The 27,020-nt window shown below is 38.9% G+C and overlaps 1 protein-coding gene across 10 annotated transcripts in view; it reads left to right on the forward strand.

Annotated features, from left to right (window-relative positions):
• Positions 1 to 27,020, forward strand: part of SIPA1L2 (signal induced proliferation associated 1 like 2) — a 215,484-nt gene that overhangs the window by 90,054 nt on the left and 98,410 nt on the right. For 8 of the 10 annotated variants that reach the window (XM_067535855.1, XM_067535856.1, XM_067535854.1 and 5 more), the window contains 2 exons: positions 9,130 to 9,176; positions 17,662 to 19,380. In XM_067535855.1, the coding sequence (XP_067391956.1) occupies positions 17,910 to 19,380 (1,471 nt within the window). In that variant the 5' untranslated portion in view covers positions 9,130 to 9,176; positions 17,662 to 17,909. Of the gene's footprint in view, positions 1 to 9,129; positions 9,177 to 13,922; positions 13,969 to 17,661; positions 19,381 to 27,020 lie in introns of all 10 variants that reach the window. The other 2 variants (XM_067535858.1, XM_067535857.1) reach the window with 2 other exon arrangements.

A 27,020-nucleotide genomic window follows, 5' to 3' on the forward strand; every position in this document is an offset into this window, starting at 1 on the left:
ATTCAATCTGGAAAAGGTGCAGAGAAGGGCTACTAGGATGATCCGAGAAATGGAGAACCCCCACCTTACAAAAGAAGATTGAAGGAACTTGTCTTGTTTAACCTAACCAAATGAAGGCTGAGGAGAGAGATGACTGTTCTCTATAAATCCATCAGAGGGATAACCCCAGGCAGGGCGAGGAGTTATTTAAGTTAAGGGCCAGCTTTGGCACACGAACAAATGGATATAAGATGGTCATCATCAAGTTTAGGCTTGAAATTAGATGAAGATTTCTAACCATCAGAAGAGTGAAGTTCTGAAACCACCTTCTAAGGGTGATAGCGGGAGCACAGAATCTAACTTATTTTAAGACAGAGTTTGATAAGTTTATGGAGGGGGTGGTATGATGAGATTGCCTACAATGGCATATAGTCCATCCGTGACTGCTATTAGCAAATATCTCCAGAGGTCGTAAAGGGATACTAGATGGGGAGGGCTCTGAAATCTTTCCCAGGTGTCTGGCTTGTGGGTCTCGCACATATTTAGGGTCTAACTGATTGCTGTTTTTGGGGTCAGGAAGGAATTTTACTCCAGGTCAGATTGGCAGAGACCCTGTTTTTTTGTGTGTCCCTTTTTCTGCAGCATGGGGCATGGGTCAGTTGCTGGTTTGAACTAGTGTAAATGGTGGATTCTTTGTAACTTGAAGCCTTTTAAATCCAGCTTTGAGGACTTGAGTAATTCAGACAGAGGCTATGAGCCTATTGCGGGAGTGGATGAGTAAGGTTCTATGACCTATGATGTTCAAGTCGTCAGACTAGATCATGATTCTCCCTTCTGGCCTTAAAGTCTATGAGGACATGCAGGAGAATGAGACACGGATGGATTTTAAAGCAAAAGGCGACAACTATAACAATTTTAACTGTAATGTGGGGAAGAGAGGGTAATCGTGCCCTGAAAATAACAGACATTTATTTGGATCCAGAGCAGTGTTAATTGATCTTCATTCCAAATGACCAACATTCATGGTTACCACTGAATCCTCTTGTCCCCTCCACCTGCAAGGGGGTACATATGAAGGGTACCTCTGTCTACAGACTTAAGGTACCTTCTTCCTTCTCCAGGCTAATAGGGTCACCAGTTATCTCCCAGCTCTCATTTTTACCTCTGGGAGCTGATCCCTCTGAGCCTCTCCTTACACAATTCACCAGCTGTAAGTGCAATAAAATTACTAACTTACTTTATAAATGTACAACATGTTAAAATTCTGTCTTTACTCCTTATTAACCTAGAATTGGGCCTCCAGTATTGTGAAAGTGAAAAATCTCTACAGAAACATTAATTTTACCTTGAAGGAAAAATTCCTTCCTGATCTTTCCCCCTTTCCACCCAAAAAAAAAACAAAAAACAAAACAAAAACAACAAAAAAACAAACAAACAAACAAAAACCACGGTTGGTTACACCAACAGCATCTTGAAAACTCTGCTTCAGCTTAACCTCAATTATAGGGAGGGAGGACAAGGCATCAACTTCAGCAAATGACCACTGCACGGCTTTAGCGCTTTGCGTGCAGGAAGGGAAGGGGTAGGAGACAATCAGCTCTCCTCCCCTCCCCTCGCAACCTAGCCAATGGCAGCAATGACAGGCAGAGAGTGCTCTTCCTTTTCCTGCCTGTCCTTTCAAAAACGAGCGAGGAAGGCCCCAGAGCTGCTATTCTTGACCCTCCCTTTGCCCCTCCTCTCAGGATCCCAGGGTTTGTCTTTTCCATGTTTGTCCGATCTGACAATCTCCCTCCATCTCTCCCCCTCAAGACATGGATGATGGTAAACATTTTTGTCGTCTTTATATAGGATTATGATCCTGTCTTTAGAAATGTTGATGAAAGGATAAATTAGAAATAATAAAGGAACAATCATGTATTCCAGAGGTTACTTTTACTTGCAATTTGAATATGTACCTGAGAATTCAGACAGCTTAGTCTTTTGTTAAACTGGATATGACTTTTAAATTTTTTCTGCTTAGTTTGTTCTCTGTACCTGCTGTTGTGTGTATTGTTTTCTCTCTGTTGCAATTTCAATAACTACCTTGTGTATTGACCTAAAAACCAACTAAAATGATGACTTCTGATATGACTTAACATTGTGAGAAGATAATGTGCACTTTCATATGTTTTTATAAAATGAAATGTGCTTCATTATTTTATATTTTACATTTCTGGATTGCTTTTTATTTCTCCAAATACAGTGGAGCTATATTATGTTATGAATATCCAACTTTTTAAAAATAACATTCTTTAGTCCATATAATAATTTCAAAGTGAGAAATTTGTTTCATTTCTATGAAGTGAGTTCCTATCTCAACAAGTGGGGGATTTAAACTTCCTTCTAGTGAGAATATACCCATTAGATACTGAATACTGCTCAGGGATGCTGAATTTCTTTTAATGGTCCCCTCTTCCAAATGCACAAAATTTCCCTTTTATCTCCTCAAAGACTTATTGTCAGGCCAAGTCATCCTTTTGCTCCCTCCAGAGCCTGTTAATGTGGTACTTGAATCACCCAAAGAGGATAGCTTAAAAGCTATGTAAGAGACTTCCTTTCCTCACCCAACCTCCAAAGGAGATGTTTTTACAGTACAGAAGTTCCCTGTTTATTATCTTTATAAACTTTGGCTGAAGATTTGACTTGACAGAATTTGTGCACTCATACAGCAATTTCCAAACCATAAAAACTATTTAACTGAACATCTTGACTTTGGGGGATTCCAGGCAACATAAATGCAATCTTGGCTGAAACCTTGCTTTTCTTGCAGAGCAGGGGATAACTCTAGTGTTCTGGCTAATGTTACCCCTCTCAATAAAACAGGTACTAATGTTTGGGTACACCCTAATGCTGAGGGCATTTGTTTTGCTACCCTTCACAGCACCCCATCAGCATTTGACATACTTTGTAAGGCACTTTGAACTACTTTCAATATGTAAAGTGCTATACAAAACTTACCTTCTGTTATTTTCCAATTGATTTGGATTCATCATCATTTGATACTCAGTAGGAAAGTTCACTTTCTATTTATTGTTCTAAATATACTTTATTCCCAGAGAGAAACTACATTAACTTGGAGTTAACTTTAAATTACTGATACGTACTCAGTGTTAAAACATTAAAGGGATATTGTAATTATCCACCAAACAAGTGTTGCAAACCCAGACAATTCAGAGTTAATATTAAAGTTAAAAGAAATTAAAATGTATTAAGTTATGGAAATGCATTGAGAAGGCATCCATTCACTCTTACCTGTGCTCTGTGTGGTGAATTTACCAAAATGTAATTTTAGGCTAATCATTTTTTCTCTATGTATGTGCGCTTATCTTTAAATTATTAATTAGTAAGTGATGATGACTAAGCATTTTTACTTTGAGTGGCCTCTGAACATTCCATTTTTTGTGATGTGGCAGTGGTGCAGTTTGACCAGTAGAACCTCCTCCTAGCTGTGTCCATTGGAGCACTCATATGCCTCTTGACCTCTCCTTGAGGCCCTGAACATTTGGAGGGTGAGATTATAAAAGGGGGCACATCATGACAACCACCTCAGTTCTTTCCAAACATGGTAGCAGATAAACTAGGAACCTCACAGGTTACTGGATCCCTGAATTGTCAGAACCCTGATTTATTCCTTATGTCACTGCCCTACTTTAGTGAGGTTTAGATAGGTAGTATTTTTCTTGTTTTTTGACTAAGGATTTTAGCATCCTGGCCTGGGTGCTTTGTTCTGATATGTCAGAACCTAAGATAAAGAAACCAGGCTTCAAGAGGTGCACCTCTTGTCCTGCTGTTTTTTCTGCTTCAGACACACATACCCACACATACAACATTGTTTGGCTTGCTTGAGGGAAGATGATTTCTTGCACTGTTGCACCATATGCAGCACCATTTTTCCCAGGAATTGCCTTCAAGCTGTGCTATTGCAGTGGCTAAATCTTCTGGCTGTGAAACTCAGGGTTCTATAAGTGCTATGAGACCAACCTCCGCTCTGACTCCGGAGGGTGTTAAAAAGCCTGGTAAAATCTTTTCGTACGTGTTGACCTCTGTCTGGAGTCAAACTTAAGGTGCCAATCACTCTGAATCTGCAAAGATTGGTTTCAGATGAGTACAAATGCATGGCCTCAGAGGTGTCCACCTCTGCTGAAAGCCAGTCCTCAAGAGTATACCTCTACAGATCTAGTGTGTCCAGTTCTGCATATTGAAGTGCAAAAACATATTCATAAGCCTCCAGCCTCGGAAATCGGCACCACAGCAAAGGATAATGAGGGTCAAGGCTGTCTTATGGATCTGCACCCTGCCCTGGATCCAACACTATTGGTTCCATGCTAAACCCCTCATTGTTAGTTGTTTGCTTTATCACCGCTGTCAATTCCTTCTGGATCTACGGTTACCATGGTAGATCAGGCAGGTTCATCATACTGAACCCCGTAATCGCACTCTTTAGATCCTTCTTCAGATCAGGGGGCCTTTGAGCAGCACTGGATACATTGCCCTTAGTACTTAAAGAGACAAAGAAGCATAAGGCAGTGTAAGAAAGGCTGGAATTGAGAGAGATTTTTTCTTTCAGACCGCAAGACCTTCTTCACCCAGGGATTTTGATAGTGTAACTAGGCAAAACCGTTGTTACCAAAGGTCAGTTTGTAGTGAAGCATACTTTCTATGCTTCTGATATGGAATTTATAACTGTGACATTGCCATTACATTGAGGTGCCATTCATAGTTTTCTCTCTGCACTTCCTCAGAAAACAAGAATGGAGTGAGAAGACCTCTCATTTGATTTAATACAAGAGAACTTGTGCCAAACAGTAATGTTCTTCCTCAGGCTGATGGGCCTTATGACAATGACAGTTGTAACTCCATATGCACATCTAAAGTTGAAGCACATGCAACATTGGCTAGCAAGATGCTATATTCCAAATAACGTGTTTATGAAATTGACACTACCCAAGATGTGTTCCTATCCCTCATGAGATAGACTCAACATCACAGTGTTCTCAGAGGAGTTGCATTCAATTCCCTAGCTCAATCAGTTACCATCTTTGTAGTAAATCTGGGCTTGGAAGCTCATTATGAGAATTTGACAATTCATGGTTGGTTGAATTTTTTGGAGGTAAAACCTCCATATTAGTATTCTAGAATTAAGGGCACTCACGTTCTTTCTTCCTCAGTTACATGGCAGAGTAGTTAAAGCAGTTACTGATAATTATATGGTACTTTTTATGTGAACAATTGGGTAAGCATGTTGCAAAGAGGCGATAGCTCTGTAAATGGTACATAGTACACCAAAAACAACGAGAGTTCTGTGGCACTTTAAAGACTAACAAATTTATTTTTTGTAGGCATAAGCTTTCGTGAGACTCAGCTCGAGGTACCTCTGCATCTGACGAAGTGAGCTGAGTCTCATGAAAGCTTATGCCTACAAAAATTAAATTTGTTAGTCTTTAAAGTGCCACAGAACTCTCGTTGTTTTTGCTGTATACAGACTAACACGGCTACCCCTCTGGAACTATAGTACACCAAACTTATCATTAGCTCTCCAATTTGTAGGCAAGGATAATATGCTGACAGATCAGATGAGCAGAGTTACATGATCAGTCCAAGTGGCCACTGAAGAACTCAGTAGCAAATGACATATTTCTTCCATGCCTGAAATTTCTCTCCAGGGTGGTAACAGGATTCTATTTTAACTAGGCCATAACTTGTCCATATGTTTCTGAAGGCCTTGTTCCCCTGTGGAAGCTAAACTAGATGCATTGAATGCTAAGACAGAAGCAGCCTATTTCAGTAGGTCTGAAAGGAGTACAGGAAATAACCTAGACTTTCTCCTTATGGGGGAAAAGTATAAAGGGCAGGCAGTTGCATCCCAATGCCTTTCTAAGGGGATTAAACTGTATGGAAGTGTGTTTATAAAAACACCTCTGTTCCTCTTCCAGAGGGCTTGGAGTGCACTCAACTAGAATGAAGGCCGCTATCACCACCTACCTTAGACACATTCCATTATTATAAATCTGTAAAGATACCATTTGGAGGTTGTTTCATACTTTCACAAAACATTGTTCCTTAGATGTTGTGATGCTTCTGGGGGCACCTAGAGCTATGAGTCATCTTGTTGCTACCTACTTCCAGCATGAGTCTTGCTTGTGCCAGCCTGTCTTCCATTCTCACATTCTTCTCTGGGCTGTATCAGCTCTGCCTTTGCCCTGCAGATTGACAATATATGCACTTCATCCCCTTCAAAGTATCAGCCTCTGATCACTGGATACCCATAGAAATTCTAGATCCCAATCCAAAGGAACAATGTACCCCCAGTTTACCGGTTTTATCTTAGGCCACTGCTCCTGTATCACACACAGCATTTGAGTTCAATTATAGTAAAACAAAAATAAATTTATTTATTTAAGAAAAGAATAGAAAATCAAACAGAAATAAATGTGAGTGTTGGAAAGAAATGGTTACATACAAAACAAAACCATAAAACAGGTAGTGGGGAATACTCTTATTCCTATTTAATAGAGTAGATTCCCACCCCAAAGTGTACTGTCTTTTGTAGCATTTGCTAGACTGAAGGAGTCGGGACCTAATCTTTCATGAACTTTCACCTATATTGTTTCGAGGTACCTCCTCAGTGAACCAATGCAGTGTGTCTTTCTCCACCCTGTGATACACTGACTCAGTCTTTTTTCTTTGTTCACAGACAGGGCCATCCCCTTGCTGTCATATCATCCCCTTTCATTGCCAAGTATTTTTTATGTTTGTAGTTTGTCTTTGATGATTTTCCATTTACTTTTCTCAGTTGTTGCAACAGTGGACCACTGAGCAATACATTACATAATCGGCTAGCCACGGAGGGATGGCAACTCCTTCCCACCAGAATGAGCTGTCACCAAGACATATGATTTCCTGATGACTCACTTTGGCTCCAAGACCATAAGGGCATAATTTTCTACATAATTACATTATTCCTGAAATTTTACCTGTACACACATCTCACACTAAGTCTCGATAAGTTACAAGTTTTCACATGTTACCCTTTATGGATAAATATCACGAAAGCAGTGTATTAGATGTAGTGAATCTATCAGGTCTGAGACCAGAGTTGCTTGTAAAGAACAATGAGTCCCTTGCCAGCTGGTATCAGTGGGCCTCTGTGTCACAGATGTGGCACCTAGAAGAACTGTATAATTTGGTAAAGCAGTATTATGATCTCCATTTAACTAGGCCTCCTTGTCCTACTTCTGAAGGCAGGAATACTGCTTGCTAAAATCCCAAGAATAGAAAATGTGTAAAACCCACTAGAAAAAGAAATGAAGGTTGCTCACATATAAATGCAGTTCCTTGAAATGATCTCTGCACATTCATGCTCCAATGCCCATTTTCCCTTCTTCCTTGGAGACCTAATTTCAACTTTGGACCCCCAGGGGCAGTGGAAGGAATTAAGGTGGTTGGCAAGCCAAGTCCCCCTTTTGTAGTTCTGCTCTCCAAATTTTCAGAGCCACGAAAGAAGGGGCAGATTTAGAAGTGACATGAGTGCACCAATCAGCACTGTTTCTAGAACATTCTACTGGCCTAAGCTGCACTGTTGGCTCATCTCAAAAAACTCAGGTTATAGGCAAATAACTTCCTTCTACAGTTTGATCCATGAATCATGGTAAATGAATACTTACTGGCTAAAATCATGTATGAGAAATGGTGGGAGGGTAACCTTTTCGTCTTCTGACTTAACAGGAGACAGTACCAAAGGCTGTTCCTCCTTCTCCCAGAAAAATCCCTTTATCTGAGGAGATAATTGTTTTAATACTGTTCTTCTTTACTTTGTAAATCCTTTGTGTGTATATATATATATATATATATATATATATATATAATGTATTTTAGAGTTCCATACATGTAGGTCAAATAATCTAACTAAATTGCAAATCCATGGGTGTAAATATGGCCCAAATGAAGTAAATGGGAGTTTTGCCATTGACTTCAGTGGAACCAGGATTTCACCCTACAAGTCTACATAGTCCAGTCTGAGTTAGGTCATATCCCAGCTCATCCTGAACTTAGTTTGTTTAATCAAACTTTGGCATACATAGCATGACAGAGCCCATTTCTGACTGAGCTGAAAGTATAGTGGATATGTACTTTGTTCTGGAAAGCAGATTAACCTTAAAATATCCACGTGCCAAAACTTATATCATTTATCAAAATGCTTAAGCAAAACCGTAAAGTAGTGGTGTCAATAGTCTAAGAAAAATCTAAGTACTGATTCTGAAATTTACAATAAACGTTTTTCTTGCAGCAAAATGAAGAACATAATCCCTTTAGTAAGCTCATTCTGTTTCTGAAATGTTCTTCATTAAATTGATATTGCAAACCCAAAATAAATAAAAAATGATTAATTACAAACTATACTTGTGTGCACTTCATAACTGCCTGCAATGTATCTTGAAATAATAATGAGAATCATAATAATTGGGAAGTGAGATTTACTAAATTGTTTTCTTTGATTTCCTAAGTGAAGGGAGGGGATCCAGTCCATAAATCTGTTATTAGGAAAGCTAAGGGTTTTTTTGTTTTTATTTTTGGTTTTTTTGCTTTTTATTTTTAAATCTTCTAAAGCTGCTGCAGTAGCTGTTACAGTTATTTCCATCTTGAATTCCTTCAAAGACCAAAGAGAAACACGATTATGACTTTGAAAGCTTTATTTTATTTTTTTACCTTTTGTGAAATTGCACTGACATCTGTCAAAATTTTATTCTAAAAGTCCATACCTTCAAAATTATATATTGCTTTGCTTCGATGTTTATTTTAAGATAAATGTCTCCAGCATTTATCTGTGAGTGGAAGAGACCATCAGTGAAACACAAATATAAGGTCTAATTCTCCATTCATTTACTCCGGTTTCCTGCTAGTGTTACTCTATTCACATGAAAGGAATTGCTCCTGATTTGCATCAGATTCCCAGAGTGTATTAGCATAATTGCTTAATTATAACTGTTGTTTCAAATAATCCAAGCCTTGATCTAACACAATGACAGTAATATCATGGAATATTTTTGTCAATATTTTATCATAGTTTTTTTTTATCTCAGCAAGTTTTTTTTTCATTTTCTGCCCTTACAGTTCACTTGCAACCAAAGACTGTACATGTGAAGAAAGAGCACAAATGAGTAAGTTCACAACAAATACTCAATATACAGAAACTCGTGTGTATCCCCATTAATCAAAATGAGGGGCTTCCCATGTCTCTTCTGCCTTCTGTCTCAATCTGCATATTAATCATGGATCTGAAATATGGGTATGAGAAGTAACCATTTATACTGTAGTTATAGCTTTATTGTAAGTCTGATGTATAATAATTTGAGCCATCTTTTCATGAACTGGGTTCATAATTTGTGCATTGTACTGTTTTCATTTCTTTTTCCACAGCTGCAATCCAGATAAGTGACTCAATTATAGTTAGTGTTAGCCTTAAAGACTCCATGCCTCATGGAAAACCTTGAAAAACATTGTATTAAAGACAATTATGCTTAAATATCACATTTTCTAAGGACATTTGCATGAAAAACAGGCTCTTGCTAAAGGAGTTAATCTGCTCCTCCTGCATATTCCTCTTTTGGAGTAATCTTCTGTGACATCACAATTGACTGCTCTTGAGATTATTGTGATATCACACAAAGGAGTATGGCGAAGATTTTCCAATTTGGATATCTAAAGTTAGACACCTAGATCCCGATTTGAACCCCCTAAATGAGCACCCGCAGCCTCCACTGTGTCCCTGAAAATCCAGCCCATTTTGATTTAGGAGCCTGTGCTGCAAATTTGTGGTCTGTGGCTTTAAGGAATAAACAATAGGAGCAAATGAATTCCATTTACAATGTCTTTCCACATAATCATTCTTAATTTTAGTGGTTAAAAACAAGGGAAGACACAAATGCAAGAATCATTTAATTTAGAAAGGTATCACTAGTGCTAAGTTTTCTATATTTTCCTTGTGACAGCAACAACTGTACAAAAGTTACCTTAATTGTTGTGGTTTAGATACTCTTCCACTAAAGCTGTAGCTATGATTGATGTTACTTAGTGGATTGTCTGGTTTAGAGTTATTGAGGGGAAAGGTAGCTTATAGACCCTCCCCTCCTTATCTTTGCACCTCACTATTTCCATTGGTCATTATGGGTCCCAGGCCAAGCTTGCTTCCAAACCTGGATTGCCTGTAAAGTAGCTGATGTATTTACTGCTACACTGGCAAAACACACAGCACTATGCTCTTTAAATGAGTTTCTCTGAAGACTGAAAGCTGACTAGGACTCTTATTAGTCTTTTGACTCATATCAAAATGCTGTGTAGAATCAGTCAAATGCAAATCAAATGACTGGCTGATCATCAGATTTGGCCTATTATTCACATTTATATTCCTATTTTATCAGATTGCACTTCCCATTTTTTAAGATTAGCACAGCCTCAGAATCACAATTATAGAATTTTAATCTTGATAAATAGTACAAGTATTAAATATGCATTCTTTTTAAGATGATAAAATTCCCTAATAGAGGCAGATTTTCAGTTTCTTGATCAACAAACTGGTCTCAGAAAGGCCCCTTAAATCATTCATTTCTGTCTGTCAAGGCTGACATGAGACAGGGTTACTAAGCAGCCTCCTTTTGACAGGGTAGTCCAATAGTACAGTTTTTATTCATTGCTCTGTTACTGCCACAGGACCATTTGTGGGCATATATCCAGGTCCCCAGGAAACTTGGAAACGTTTTACTTTGAAGAGAACTGAAATTGTGGCTAACAAACCAGCTGCTGTATTGAGCTCAGAAGGAAGTCTTTGTAACTCTGTGGAAGAAACTTAAGTTATTTGCATAACATCCAGCAAGCCATAGTGAGAGGATTGGCACATGCTCAGCACCAGGGTAGGCATCCAGTTTTATCTTAGACCATGTTTAGCAATGGCTCTCTAGCTGAAAGACTAAAATGAGGAGTAAAAAAGAAAAGTGGGGAACTTGACCTAGAGGAGTGTGTGTGGTGCTCAGGTATTGACTGTATTGACAAATATTCTTTTTTTGGGGGTGAGGGACTGTGAGGGAGGAAATGTTTTATTAAATGTTGTCTTTTAATACAAACAAAAGAAGTTTATAACAGATAGTACAATTGTGCTGAGGGATATATTTTGTCAGATTATTTTTTGTGGAGAGATGATGATAATAAAGAGAACCAAAAATTTTGATGAACAACAAATACAGGAAAGGGGGAGTGATGCCATAGAAAGTTAATACATCTTAGTCATTTGACCCTTTTTTAAACAGCATCTTCTGTATTAGTGAATTATAAATTTATGAAATAGCCACTACTAAACGTACACATAGTCTATATTAAAAATAAAGAGGTTATGTAAATTAGTCCAACTATAGATTTTAAAAGGACTGCCTTATTTGTTCATATAGCTTCACTTTACTGGTTCTTGTAAAGGCAGTTTTTCCCCAAACGTTGCTGTTTTTAGTAAAGTGTTAATCCATGATTCAGTGCCAGTTTAGGCATTTCCTTGGTTGACTGATGCACTAGTTTTAAAGTATTCACTGCTTCAAAAGTCAAAGTAGGGAATAACTATTTTAAAAAAGAACACTTGATATAATGTAAAAACAACGAGAGTCCTGTAGCACTTTAAAGACTAACAAATTTAATTTCTGCAGGCATAAGCTTTCATGGGCTGTAACCCACTTCCTCAGATGTAAGGAATAGAAATTACATAGGAAGTATATATATACATATCCAAGGGTAAGTAACAACAATGGGGAAAGTAGATAAAAGCAAAGTCCATTCACTTAGAGTAGCTGAGGCCTATTCACAACCATTGATTAGGAGGTGAGAATGTGTGAACAGTGACAATTACTTCTTGTAATGAGATAACCGTTCCAAGTCCGGATTCAGACCCAGTTTGATTGTGTCAAGTTTGCAGATGATTTCTAGCTCATCAGTTTCTCTTTGAAGTCTGTTTTTTGAGGTTTTTTTGTAGAAATATGGCAACTTTCAAGTCAGCTACAGAGTGTCCTGGGAGATTGAAGTGTTCTCCGACTGGTTTATGGATGTTGTTATTTTTTATGTCTGATTTGTATCCATTTATTCTTTTGCATAGGGACAGTCCAGTTTGGCCAATGTACATGGCAGAGGGGCATTGCTGGCACATAATGGCATATATTACATTAGTAGATGTGCAGGTGAATGAGCTGCTTATGGTGTGGCTGATGTGGTTAGGACCAGTGATTATGTCACTAGATTCAATGCGTGGGCAGAGCTGGCAACGGGGTTTGTTGCAGGGGTAGGTACCTGGGTTGGTCGTCTTGTAAGGTGTATGGTTGCTGGTGAGTATTTGCTTCAGGTTGGAGGGTCTGTCTGTAAGCAAGGATAGGTCTGCCTCCCACAGCTTGAGTGAGTGAGGGATCATCTGCTAGGATAGGTTGTAGATCCTTAATGATGTGTTGGAGAGATTTTAACTGGAGACTGTAGGAACTTTTCACCATGGAAGGCACTTGATATAATTTGCTATTCCTTTAAAATACTGAGTCTACACAAATATTTGTTTCCCTGAGAATGGGCTGTCACCTTCTGTGTAACTGCCAGGATGTGAGAAGCATAAGAAAAAGAATTGTCAAGTCCTTTTGATGTATGTTTCCCTCCAACAATTGTAGCTTGACTTATCAAATGGAGTAGGAGGTATGGCCTCAAAGCCCTGCAGGTGACGGAGAGCATAGTGCATCAACACTGGATAGTAGCAGTCCAGTAAATGCATTAATGGTAAATTTACTAATTTCTGAACTAAAGGGGCAAAAGGAGACAGAATTATTTACAGGGACATAGTAGAATTGTCCCAGTTCACAACTGACTGTCTCAGTCTTTTATTTAAGGAAGTCAGGCATGGATGAGGAGGGGACAAGGCTGGAATGGCGGAACAAAACTTCTGTAGTTGAGATCATTTAGAGAGGTAAAGAGGCTGATCACTTCCTCATGCATCAAGAAATGTATCAGGTGCTGGGGAACATCTTGAGGAAGGAGGAGCACATGTAGAAAGAGTGGAAGAAAACTGCTGGCATAGACAGTTAACATAGTTGGGGTGGGGGAGGATTATTTTATCTAGGAAGTGCTTCAAGAAGTAAGTTAGTAACTGAGCCACTAAGTAAAACTTTGTATTTAGGTTAAAAAACTAGTACTGTGACATTCAGCTTTTTAAAAGGTTGGGTTTTTTTTGTTTTTGTTTTTGTTGTTTTTTAATGATGAAACTAGCCTAAAGAACGTAAAACAGAAACTGAGTGGTAAACTTTGCAGGTGACTTAATTGTTTAGGCTAGTCAAGACTAGAGAAGGCTGTAGGGTCTTGTTAGACAAGAGAAATCTAACAAAGATAGACTAGTGGACAGCAGATGAAGTTCTGTTGTGTTAAATGCAAGGTGTACAGCACACAGGAAGGAATTACTATGTTCTAATATACATTGCTGGGATCTAAATTAATTGAAACTGTTTGACAAATCATGGCATCCTCAGACATCTCAATGTGTAGTGGCAGTCACATAAAACAACATTGTTGGGGTATGTGAGGAATGCAATGAAAAAGTTACAGAAAAGATCATGCTATTTTATACAGATCAGTTATACACCCTTCCCTGGAATGCTGCGTCCAGTTTTGGTCACTATATAAAAAAATCTAGCAGAATTAGATATGAGAGATGCATGACAGATGACTTTTTTTTTATTTGTATTGCAGAAGCACCTAGAAACCCCACCCCTACTGTACTAGGCATGGTACAAACATAACAAAATGACTGTCCCTGCCCAGAAGAGCTTCTCTAAGTAAATAGATGAATGGAAAGACTTTCATATAAGCAGAGACTGAAATGTTTTTGTTTGTTTGGTTTACAGAGGAGATGAATAAGAGTGGACATGACATAACAATCATTATGGAAGGGTAAATAGGAGCACCCAATTTACTTTTTCTCATATAACAATAACAAGGGACTCGCTAATGAAGTTGAAAGATGATAAATATAAAATGATTTAAGGAAATACCTTGTAGCATTGAGCTCCACTAGTAAATTATGTATTGTGCAAAAACAAGTATCACTGAAGACTAAACAGGCTTGTTTAAAAAAAAGGATGATCAAATCATAGATATAAAAAGAAAACATATAGTTACGTGAGCTAGGATGACAGCCATTTAATTTTTTTGTATAGGGAGATACAGCAAACTTTTATGTTTCAGGGTATATGCACTGATGGGACATAGGAAACAGCTTCCCCCTGGGCAGTTTATTTTAAAATTATGCACATTAGTGAAAAATTGCACTGGTATTGGCCATTGTCAGATATAGGATACTGTAATAGATGGCCCATTGCTCCTATCTGATATAGGAATTTTTATGTTCCTAACTCTTGCTGGGAAAGAAAAGAATGGGATTATTACAGGATAGTCTTTTCTCAGTTTATATTTACATTTAGTTTGTTTGACAATTTAAAAATATTTGAGATACTCTTCAAAAAACAAGGTTGAACAGATTTTGATGGTTTACATTTTTTTAATGTGTGAATTGGATAGATGGTGTGAAAAACATAGTTTACCACCACTTCAAAGAAAATTAGAATTAATCTTCACAGCATAAGTGGAGTTTCATATCTTTCCATATATGCAAATTTGATCTTTTTTTTGTTTTGAATGCTATTTAAGTAGTTGCAAAATGCAAAGTAGGCAGAAGGGTTATGATAGAATGTCTTAGTTTTATTTGATTGCTTTTTATCTGAGAGGGAGACCTCTAATATCACTAGTGTTGACATCTGAAGAAGGCTCTTTAAAGAATATGAAGTATCACCTATTAGTTGCTGTTGTCAGTTGTTTACATGATACCCTAATTCACACAGAAACTTTCGCTTGTGCTTTAGTTCTGTAATAGTAATTTTTCCCAAAAGATTTAGATATACCACAAGATATTTTTATACTTGCATTTTATTTTCACCAAAAGAATGTAAAATGCTTAAAAATATATTTAAAGATCTTCTGTGCCATATTTTAAAGATATTTATATCAGATTCCGTGCAAACTAATGTTTCAACAGTTTGGTTAGTCACTGTGGGTCACTTTCACTGTTGGTCACTTTCTTAAGAAGAGCATGTTCCTACCATGTTTTGGCCCGTTCTCTGTTGTGCAGCCAAATGGAAACGGTTTCAACCTCAAAACTGATTATGCACTCTAAACACTGTTAACTAACTCTGAAACCCATTGTATATGGACCTATCTTGCTGTACCAGGCAAAACCTGAGTTCAGGTTCCTGTGTCCCTCCAGACATGGAGGAAAAAGGTCCTTTTTAAAGCTTAAATGTAATATTTTTCTCCATTAATATTTTTAAATAATTTTTTCATGATATATGTAGGAAAGAAGACTTTTCATCTCTGCCCTCTCATTGCCTCCACCCAACTAATTTCACTAAACTATGGGAAGCTTTCAGTACAATTTACTCGCTTTCCATGTAAAACTGCCCTAAATGCAAATATCCTTTGAAGGAAATTATACAGTACCTTACTGTTGTTTCCTAGATGCATTACAATGAAAGGAATTGCCATTTTTAAAAAAACATTAATTAGAATTCTCCTCTTTTCTTTGTGTAGGGATCCTCCTAATGTTTTTGTCTTTAAGTTTCCACTGGGACTCATTACTTTCCAGGATGGTTTACAGTGTTTGCAATGTCATCACTGTTTGCCTAACTGCCAAGTCCCAAGTTAAAAATTCTGTGCCCCTGCACTCTCCCTCTTCAAAGAAGGGCCTAGTTTTCAAGGACTTGTATTCTTTAGTACTTGTGAATTTTAAATGAGTACATATTTTCTGCTATAGAACTGGAATATTTGACTGTAAAACGTTTGAAACAAAATCCTTGCAATTCACTTTCCAGGATTACTTTAATGTGTACTATAATTTAAAATAAATGTAACAGAAATATTGCCATATAGAAATTAGAGCCAAAAAGCCCTTTTAAAATCTTTTATGCTCATCAGTAGCACCATAGAATTGTTTCTTACAGTATATTTTTTGGTGTTCTTATCCAGTATAGTTTTAAATCACATTTGTGGGAAGACTGTTCCACAATTTAATAGACATTTACTAGTTGAGCTAGCTGGAGGAAGACCATTTCATTTTGCAGCAACTTTTGAGGTTTTGAACTTTTGTTTCCATTCTGTATTTGAAGAAAAACAAAACCTTTCAAACATTTTTGCGAAAACAGAATTTGTCAAAATGTCTATTTCAGACGGAAACTTTAGCTTTCTAATTTGGGAAGGTGTCTGTCTCCATAGCCCGTGATGTGGGATATGGGAAACCCTGATTCAAGTCTCTGTTCTATCTCATTGAGCAGCATTTTTCATTCCAGATGAATGACCCAGGCAGAGCATGTACTTTAAACTTGGTTGAAACTGACACATCTCCATGAAGTGTTTTGGTTTCAATTAAATGAAATTTAATTGAAAGTGGTCCAACCAGCTCTAATCACCAACTGAATGTTTTTCCTAATCAGACTAAATGTTTTTGACCATGTGCTTTTGTACCATGTGAACAGAGAATAGCATATGGATTCCTCCAGTCCATCTTCTAAGAACAGAAGCACTGAGGGTTTGTCTACACTTAAAATGCTACAGTGGCACAGCTGTGCTACTGTAGTGCTTCAGTGTAGACACTACCTACATTGATGGGAGGGGTTCTCCTATCGACATAGGCAATCCAACCCCCCAAGAGGCGGTAGCTAGGTCGATAGATGAATTTTCCCATCAACCTGGCGCCGTCTACACAGGGACTTAAGTCGACTTAACTATACTGCTCAGGAGTGTGGATTTTTCATACCCCTGACTGATGTAGTTAAACTGACCCAATATTCTAGCGTAGACTAGACCTTAGTTTGTAGCAGTTGTACCCATAAGTGTGTTCATAGGTGATATTAGTTGAGAGCAGTCCTGCCCCAAATTGCTTTCATTTTCAAAGACATATGAAAATGGAGGTTGCACTGGACAGTCTCTCCTATAGGTTAACTTGAAGGATATGCCTATTGATTTCCTTACTGCTGTTGACTTTATTATATGAGCATCACAGAAGTGACTTTTCAGGAGATGCTTAAATATGGGGAAAGTCATCTTGGCAAACTGGGCTGGGGAGGGCATTCCATGCATTAGGACAGTATTGAGAAAGACACTGAGATGGAAGTGGGAAAAGAAGACAAATGGAGTAGGTATGTAATGTATTGCAGATTTAAATTAATTAGGTAGGGGTATTAATCCTAGATTTAAATTGATTAACAGTAGTAGTTTTGTTATGTTGCTAGATAAATTCTTCCATATATTAATAACAATCCGTGGATTGATTTACATATTCTCCGCCTTTAGTATTAATAATTAAGAATAGTATAGGGCTAATGTAATGGTTGCTGAGAAGTGCAAATCAGAACATATGTTTATCTTTACCTTTCTGAGTACATAATTTCCAGTGTGCTGAGCACACTGATATCTGAGTTCTTTTGAGAATATATGGGTCATTAATGGTGTTTAGGGTGTTTTATATTTACAAGTAACACTGTAGACTTCCTACGTAGAATATAAATCATTCTAATGCACATTTTTCTTTTTCAGAACAGATGAAAGGAATACACCTGGACTGATATGTAATTGTGAACACTTCTAAACTGAAGGAAATATTATGAAGACCTGTTTTTCTGATAATTTTTTTACAGAAATGGTGCACTGATACCACTGTGCTCTGATACAGACAGTAGTTGTATTTTATTTTGCAATTCTCTGTTCCATATATGACAATAATGTAATAATAGCAGTACCGGTCTTGGAGATAAGACTAAGTACTCCCTTGCCCTTGAGTGGACATGAGTGATCAAAGATCTTCACAAGAAGATAAGCACAAACCCAGCAAAACATCCTCAAAGTTCAAGGAGTCTTCAAGAAGTATGCAGTCTGATGACTATTTTGCTAGAAAATTTAAAGCTTTGAATGGTAACGTGGGTCCTCCTGCTTCTTTAAACACATCTAGCAAAAATGAAAGTAATCAAACTAATGGTACACCAGCTATGCCTAAAATGGGTGTCCGAGCAAGGGTGTCTGAATGGCCTCCTAAAAAGGATTGCTCTAAGGAACTAAGTAAAGCAGTATGGGAAAGTAGAACTCAAACCAATTATGAGAGTGTTGCTTCAGTAATGCCAAATGGACAAAATGATCAAAGTGATGGGCAACAAGAACAGCAGTTGGATATGGAATTTGCAGAGACCAAATATACATTAGGAGATCTCTTTGTCCATTCTCCCCAGAGGGGACTTCATCCCATACGGCAAAGAAGCAACAGTGATGTCACCATCAGTGACATTGATGCTGAAGATGTGCTGGACCAGAATGCTGTTAACCCAAATACAGGAGCAGCTCTTCATAGAGAATATGGAAGTACTTCTTCAATTGACAGGCAAGGTTTATCTGGTGAGAATTTTTTTGCAATGCTCAGAGGATATCGAGTGGAAAATTTTGAACATAAAACTCCTGTTCCATTTGGATTTCCTGAGTTTTTCCGCTGTGACCCTACAATTTCTCCAAGTCTTCATGCTGCTGCCCAGATTTCTAGGGGAGAATTTGTCAGGATTTCTGGATTGGATTATATGGATAGTGCCCTGCTTATTGGTAGAGACAGGGACAAATCTTTCAAATGGAGACTAAAATCAGAAGCAGTAGAAACATCTCTGTTTAAAAAACTGCGAACTGTTAAAAGTGAGCATGAAACTTTCAAATTTTCATCAGAACTGGATGATAGTAGATTTGAGAGAAACATTCGTCCTTGGAACTGTCAAAAATGTTTTGCACATTATGATATTCAGAGCATTTTATTTAACATAAATGAAGCAATGGCTACCAGGGTTAATGCGGGAAAAAGAAAAAATATAACCACCGGGGCTTCAGCCGCATCACAAACTCAAATGACAGCAGGCCAGACAGGAAACTGTGAATCTCCTTTGGGAAGTAAAGAGGACCTCAATTCAAAAGAGAACCTAGATGCTGATGAGGGTGATGGGAAAAGCAATGACCTGATACTGAGTTGCCCTTACTTCAGGAATGAAACTGGTGGGGAAGGTGATAGGCGGATTGCACTTTCCAGGGCAAACTCTACATCTTTTGCTTCAGGTGAAAATTGTTCCTTTGAGTCCTCTCTAAGCTCCCACTGCACAAATGCTGGTGTTTCTGTACTGGAGGTGCCAAGAGAGAATCAGTCAATTCACAGGGAGAAAGTTAAGCGTTATATTATAGAACACATTGATCTTGGAGCATATTATTACCGAAAGTTCTTCTATGGAAAAGGTAAGTCTATCCTTCTTGATATGTACATATCAAATGTAATTTGCTTATTATTTAGCCCTTTATAAGAGAATCTTTCCCCCAAAGTATCCACTGGGTAAAAGAAAGTACAGAAATATTAAGCGACTTGTCCAAGGTCACTGAAGAGTGTGGTATAGTTTAAAGTATATTGTAAATTAGCTTTCTTGTACAAGGCTTTATTTTTCTTTGTCTAAGAATAGGGAAAATATTGATCTCCTGTCAAACTACTCCTAACAGATGGAGCCCAACGTTTTAGGGAGACGACTTTATTGTTGAGGCTTTTTCAATCATGTTAACTAGAACCTTTAGTTAGGTCAGTGGCTGACATCCATCCCCCAGATTACATATCTGAGCAACAGGAAGCACCACATTGATTGATGTACTATTTCCTCTTCTGTCCCTATGCAAGGAACTTAATAGAATTCAGTACAGTTCTTGCCTCCATCATGCTATAGAGATCTGAGAGTGGAGAGAGAATTGTGGTAAGTGGGTGACAAGGAAAGGGAAGGAAACAAGAACCTGAAGCTTTGTTGATGGAGGAGGAAAAAAGACCCAAAGTTGTGCAAATAAGGACAGAAGAGACAAGGATGCAGAATGGCTTTTGAGCTGTCTGGGACATCAAAGATTGGAGCTGTTGGACTCCAAGGGTGGAGGATAACTACGGAAACTGGTATAACATGAGAGGATTTGGCATATGTTTGGAGAGGCTGGGAGAAGAAGGGGCTGATTTACAGGGCAAATGGAGAAGAGATGGACAACCGAGGAAAAAAAAGACTAAAAGAAAGAGGGAGAGGGGGGAGAACCCAGATAAAAGAGAAGTTTTTTTTTTTAAAATGCGGTTTAGAAAACAAAAATAGCAATTTTCTAAAAGAATTGAAAAGTAGTCTGAGACAGATTGCAGATAAGACTAAAGAAAAGTTGCCTTATGTTATGGAAGACAAAGTGGAGCATGAGAACGAAGGAAATAGATACAGACAACATGGAATGTTCTTTCTTTAGCAAGGCAAGTTTCTCAGAACCCTCAATATACACAACCCTTATTGTTCTGAATAGTTGACCCAAATGAAATATGTTTTGGGTAATATTTGGACTGATACCATTAGAAATGTACATTTATAAGATTCCTTTACAAGAAATACCTTTACAAGAAACAGCACACTTTTGATAAATATATGAATAAAAAATATAAAAACTAAGAAATGTAATTGTTACCTTCTGATAGCTGTTCTGTAGCTTATGTGAAACAAATTGGTGGTGTCATTCTTGTTCCTTGGGGCAAGACTTAGTAAGACACAGTGACAGTTGTCACTAATTGGTAACCTGGTTGAAACAGAGGTGGACTCTCCAGGTCTGGTTTGAGGGATCAGTGTTGGGAATCAAGTGTTGGGAAACTTGCACTGCTGTTGGCCATGCTGTTAACTGTGCTGTGGTTAGCAGACTTCAGGAATCAACATGCTTATTTAGACACGTTTTACAATCACTGATTCCTTAATGTTTTGGAATGTAAAATAAACTCTGATTGCTTAGTGGGTTTTTAGGTCTTTCTTTGAGTAGTGTCCCTGTGGGTGCTCCAGTTCAGGTGCAGCTGTGTGCTTTGAGAGATTTTTGGTAATGGTGTCTGTTCTGCCCATGCAAGTGCCCCACACATCCTCATGCCCTGTGCTGAGGCTATATGGGGCTATGCAGGCAAACGACCCTCAGTTCCATTTCAGCCGTCTTCAGCATGAAACACTCTGAGTGCCTGTTCTGTCTAATGCTCCTGCAATTAGTTAGTTAGCATACAGTTAGTCACCTTATAGTGTTTATAGTTGTTGGAACAGTTGTTCCCTTTGTTTTCTTCTTTTTTACAAAAAATAAATATTATTTATATTAATTTCAGATATAGTTAGATAGTTAAGAGCTTCCCCTTCTAAGGGTTATTCTTCATTATTTTACTTGGGAATTCTGGGCTCCCTGGGATTCAAGAGGTGCCTCTCCTGCTGTGAAGTTATTCCAATAAGTGATGGGCATTCCCAGTGCCTCTGCTGTTTGGGTGATACTCGTATCCCCAGTACGTACAAGAGCTGCACTTCCTTCAAGAGTAGATCCTGGAAAAATAGGGAGATAAAGTTTAAACTCCTAAAGATGGAGCAAGCTTTACGATCAGCTTTGAATCCAGGTTGGAGGACCACCCTGTACATAGACCTCCTAGTACCGCTAGTGCCCTGTCCACATCAAGATCTTAGTTGTCAGAGAACCCTGGAGTTGTAGGCATTACACAACACCAAGTACATCTACAGTATCAAAGTCCTCATTGAAATCTGCTTCTAAGCCAAAGGAGGTGAAAAGTAAATCTTCAAGAATATCTTGGTCACAGACTCACAAGAAGGGTACACAGACCTGTGGTCCCAAGAGGAATTCCATGTAGGCTCTGACTGATGGTGGTACCACAAAGGAAGAGGAGTCAGTCATCTTAGACAAGTTCTGTATCAAGTTCGGGTAGCTGTACCCAGAGCAGCAGAATACTGTTGAAAAGAAGTCTGAGCCCATCCCTGCACAGTACTCTGTACTGGTAACATTAAAGTCAAGGGTACAAAAGACCTCTTGGCTATCTACAATACTGATGGAATCAGAGCTGACTCACGCACATGCTAAGAGCTAGATACCAGCTGCATCAGGACCAAAGCTGTCCTCCACTGGTTCTCACTTAACCCCATCTTTGATACAATCGATACTGCAAGTATCTAGGTACTCTAAGGACCTGAGTGTCTTTTTGGAGCCAGAGTCTCCTTTGTTAATGAGTGCTGGGGTTTTGTCAGCATCAAGGCTCTTTTGGTCACTGACCCCTTTGTCATCTAGAATACCATATTGACCCTTATCTACTTTGCAAGCTGAACAGCTATTCCCACCTATCCACCCTCCTTGGAGTACATGGAAGAAGATTCCTCAGATTACATTTCAGTGCAGGGTTCCCATGTCTGTTCTAGGACTCATTGCTCTCCCTCCTACACTGACATATTACAGAAGAATAGACTTCAAATGACAACCACATGGCAGGAACAAAGATGGATGACTCCATCTATGTCATTTGGGCCCCCTCAGTGACCTTCCTAGGATCTATGAGTGTTCTATCGTCAAGAATTTGAATGAGGTCTTTGCACCACCAGAGGGAACAGAGACAGGCCTATTCAGCTCAACTTCCTCTACCACCACCTATGCCAGAGGAAGAGACCTTTGAGGAGCAAGAAGCAAAAGCAGATTAGGAGATGACATCTTTCACTAATACTTCCTCCTCATCACTTGATGAAGCTGTCATGCCTCTACCAAATTCTATGGCATATGACTTCAGCTACTTGCAGGAACTGATGAAGCAAATTGCTGACATGCTTAAGATTTCCTTAGAGAAGGTTCAGGAGTCCCACCACAAACTCCTAGATATTTTGTACTCCTTTATCTCTATAAGAATTGCCATTCTGATCAATGAAGCTCTTATGGAGCCTGCTAAGACAGTTTAGCAAACTCCAGCTACCGCACTGCCTACCTACAAGAGGGTGGATAAAAAATACTATGTCCCTGCCAGGAAATCAGAATTTTTATATTTTCATCCAGCTCCAAATTCCCTCATAGTAGAGGCTGTTAATGAATGAGGCAGACAATATATCTCAAAGTCCACCCCTTACAGTAAGGACCACAGAAGGCTATATCTTTTTGGTCATAAATCTTACAATTCAGCCACACATCACTTCAGAATACTAAACCATCAGGCACTCATGGCCAAATACGAGTATTTAAATTATAAGATTGTATTCCTTTATTGAGCACTTCCCAGAGGAACATCATGACCAGTTTAAGGCCATTATAGAAGAGGGGCTGTTCCTGGCAAAGACATTGCTCCAAGCCTCCTTGGGTGCTGCATGGAAGAGCATCTTGGTTACAGCTGTTAGGCTTCCAAAGAGAGGTTTGGAGTACTGTTGAAGACTTCCCCTTTTGATGATCATAAGCTCATTGTGGACTCAGCTACAGCTACTTCTTATCAAGTATCTATGTCCTTCTAGTGACAGTTTTGATGGCTGACAGTCAACCAGCCAATCAACAGGGTTTTTCAGCTGCAACGTCTTACACCCCTCCCTCCTTTTGGATGCCATCTCTCCCATTTTCAGGCTGCATGGGAGTATATAACATTGAATAAATGGGTTTTAGAAACCATAACATCTGGTTACACTATCCATTTCAAATCTATCCCGCTTACCCCTTTCCATTCCATATTCCTCTTCAGGTACTCCTCTCATTATCAGTTGCTGGTGCAAGTGATGGCTTCTTCTGTTTAGAAGCAACAGAACCAGTTCTTGTATAGCACAGGGGAAGGGTTTTTTATTAAAAGTACTTCCTGGTTCACAGAAAGAACGAAGAGTGGAGACCAACTTTTAAATCTCAAGTCTCTAAACAGGTATGTAAAACAGCAGGCTGGTGACCCTTGCAACAATAATTCCCTGGTTAGAATTAGGAGATCGGTTTGCAACTATCGACCTACAAGATTCATATTTTTTTCATAACTGTATTCACCCGTCACACAAGAGGTTTCTTCATTTTCTAATCAACAAGAAGCACTTCCAATACAGGGTGCTTCCTTTGGCCCCAAGGGTATCTTCAAAGATTCTGGAAGCAGTTGCTGCCCAGCTATGTATTTTGAGTATAACTGTTTTCCTGTATCTGAATGATTGGCTGATTGGGGCAGATCATATCCAAAAGTGTTAGTGTCAATAAAGATGTGTTCTCTGTTTCATAGCGTGGGCCTTCAAATCAACCTCAAAGCCCTTTTTGATTCCACTACAGAGTCTAGACTTTATAGGAGCTTCCCTGGATGCAGTGGCAGGCAGAGTGTATCTTCCAGCAGGATGTTCTCACTAGGGAATCTCATCTCAAAGATTCAGGGCATTCCTCAAATAACAGTAAGATAATGTCCTCAGCTGCTGGGAAACATCTTTATAGTGCAGCATGCCAGATTACATTTCTAAGGTCTACAGGGATGGCTTCAGTTGGTTTACAAACCAAGCAAACACAGCCTAGACAGGTTTCTGTCTGTTCCCCAAAGGACCTGACCAACACCTGGTTGGTGTCTGATTTTTTCAGAACCCCACTACTGTAGTGATAACATCAGACTCTTCGCTTTTTGGTTGGGGAGCACATCTGGTACTTCATGAGATGCAGAGCAGATGTTCACTACAAGAACAGCTTTTCCACATCAATCTTTTAGAAACTGAAAGTGGTCAGAAATATTTGCCTACACTTACTACCTGTACTCAGATTGAAGACAGTAAAAGATAATGCCAGACAGCTAGGCATGCATGTATTATATCAACATCAGGGAGGAACACATTCCCTGTCTCTCTGTGCTGAAGCGATAAAACTCTGTAATTGGTACATAGCCAACCACAGTCATCACAGCTTCTGACCTCCCAGATATTCAGAAAACCATGGAAAATGACCTCAGCAGGCATTTTTCTAAATTACAAATGGGAACTGAACGGGTGAGTCCTTCACATGGTATGCTTAGCTTGGTGGGTCTTAGAGGTCAATCTGGTTGCCACAGCAGCCAATGCAAAAGGCATCAGATATTGCTTCAGAGGGGATCTCAATCCCTAGGAGACACGTTTCTCATCTCATGGACTTCACTACACATATCCACTGGCACCCTTACTGTTTAAAGGTTTTCAATGAGATCAAAGAAGAGTGGGCCAGAGTCATGTTAATTACACTAATGTGGTCAAGGCAAGTACGGTATCCCTATCTAATCAGACTCACCATCATCCTTCGTGGAGGTTTCCAATCAGTCCTCGCTTACTTGCTCAGGATGCAGATCAGACACTTCACAGTTTACAGATTCTGAGGCTCCAAGCATAGTTCCTCCATGGCTCTCCGGAACAGAGATATCCTTTCATTAGAGGTACAACACATTTTATTAAATAGTAGGAAGGAATCTACGAAATATTTATCTTTTAAGAAATGGAAATGATATCTTTGGTGTAACTGTCGTCAGATTTCTCAGACTTGCTCTACTCTTCCTAGGGTATTAGATTACCTATTGAAATTGGAAATATTGGCTCTTTCTGTGAATTGTATTAGGATTCACTTAGCAGCAATAACAGCTTTTCACTCTTCGCTCACCAAACTATGGCAAGATTCCTAAGAGGTTTGTTGAATAACTCTACACAAATCAGAAATACTACTCCTAGCTGGGACCTGAGCCTTGTCCTTAATTGCCGTATCAAACATCCTTTTGACCCACTAGCTATGTATTCTCTATTAGATTTATCACTGAAGACAGTCTTTCTGGTAGCATTCATTTCTGCCCAAATGATTGGAGAATTGGTGGCTTTAATGGCAGACACCTCCCCCGCTTTTTAAGGTATTCACTAGAAAGTGTCACTGCTGGCCCATCCAAGATTTTTACCTAAAGTGTCCTCAGAATTTCATATTAATCAAACCACTCATCTCCCAATTTTTGCGCCCCAAAACCACATGTTCTAGTCAAGAAGCCATATTCCATACACTAGATGTCAGGAGGGCATTACCCTTTTACCTAGATAGAACATTTAGACTATTTTGTATCCATTGCAGACAGAAACAAGGATACGGTAATTTTGAAATAGAGGTTATCAAAGTGGATCTCCAGTCATACTCAGATCTTCTACGACAGATCAAGGTCAACCCTCTTTGAGAGTGATAGACATTCCACAAGAGTACTATCTACATCTATAGCCTTACTTAAGTATATACCAATTGCAGACATCTGTAGAGCAGTAACTTGGTCATCTGGTCATACTTTTTCTAATCGTTATGCCTTGGTGCCAGCAGCAAGAACAGAAGTTGCTGCAGGCAGTGCAGTTCTCTTCTCTATTGGACTCTGCTTTTAACTTCCTTCCTCCTTACGGTAATACTACTTGGGAGTCACTTGAAGTGAAGCACTCACTGGGACACTACTTGAAGGAGAGGTTACTCAACTTGTGCAGTAACTGGAATTCTTTGAGATGGGGTGCTCCACTACCTGCCTTCCTTTCCTTTTGCTTCAGAGACTTTCTTTCTTGGGGGACTTTGCAGTGGAGAAGAAAATGAGGTGGTTCATCTGTGTAGCCCCATACAGCCACAGTGAGGGGCATAAGGATGTATGGCATGCATGCATGGTCCAAATGGGCATCGCTACTGAAAATCTCCAATCAAAGGTGAGGGGTACAGATACACCTGAAGTGGAGCACCCACGGGAACACATCTCAAAGAACTCCAGTTACTGCACAAGATGAGTAACTTCTCGTGTTTGCTTGAAATACTTACAGACCTTGAGATGTCATCAGCTTAGGTCTCTTACTCGGTTTTCTACTTGATAATAAATGGCTCATTAAAGTTACATATACATCCCTGACTTTGCTGCTGCTGTAAATACCATACATGATTGATACATTTCACATTCAAAGTATTAAATGTTTCTCCTCTTTGCCCTTAGAATGCTACCTCAGGCATTCCATTTCCTACATGTTCCTTCTATATAAAATAGTAATGTATATGGATATATGCACATGAATTTTGCACACTGAGTCTCACTTGATATTCTTCCATGATAGTGAGCTCACCAGTTGTCATTATGAACA

This window comes from Emydura macquarii, unplaced genomic scaffold (genome assembly GCF_026122565.2).
Source record: "Emydura macquarii macquarii isolate MOO-44397 ecotype Brisbane River unplaced genomic scaffold, CSIRO-AGI_Emac_v2 contig_3517, whole genome shotgun sequence".
Classification (NCBI taxonomy): domain Eukaryota; kingdom Metazoa; phylum Chordata; order Testudines; family Chelidae; genus Emydura; species Emydura macquarii.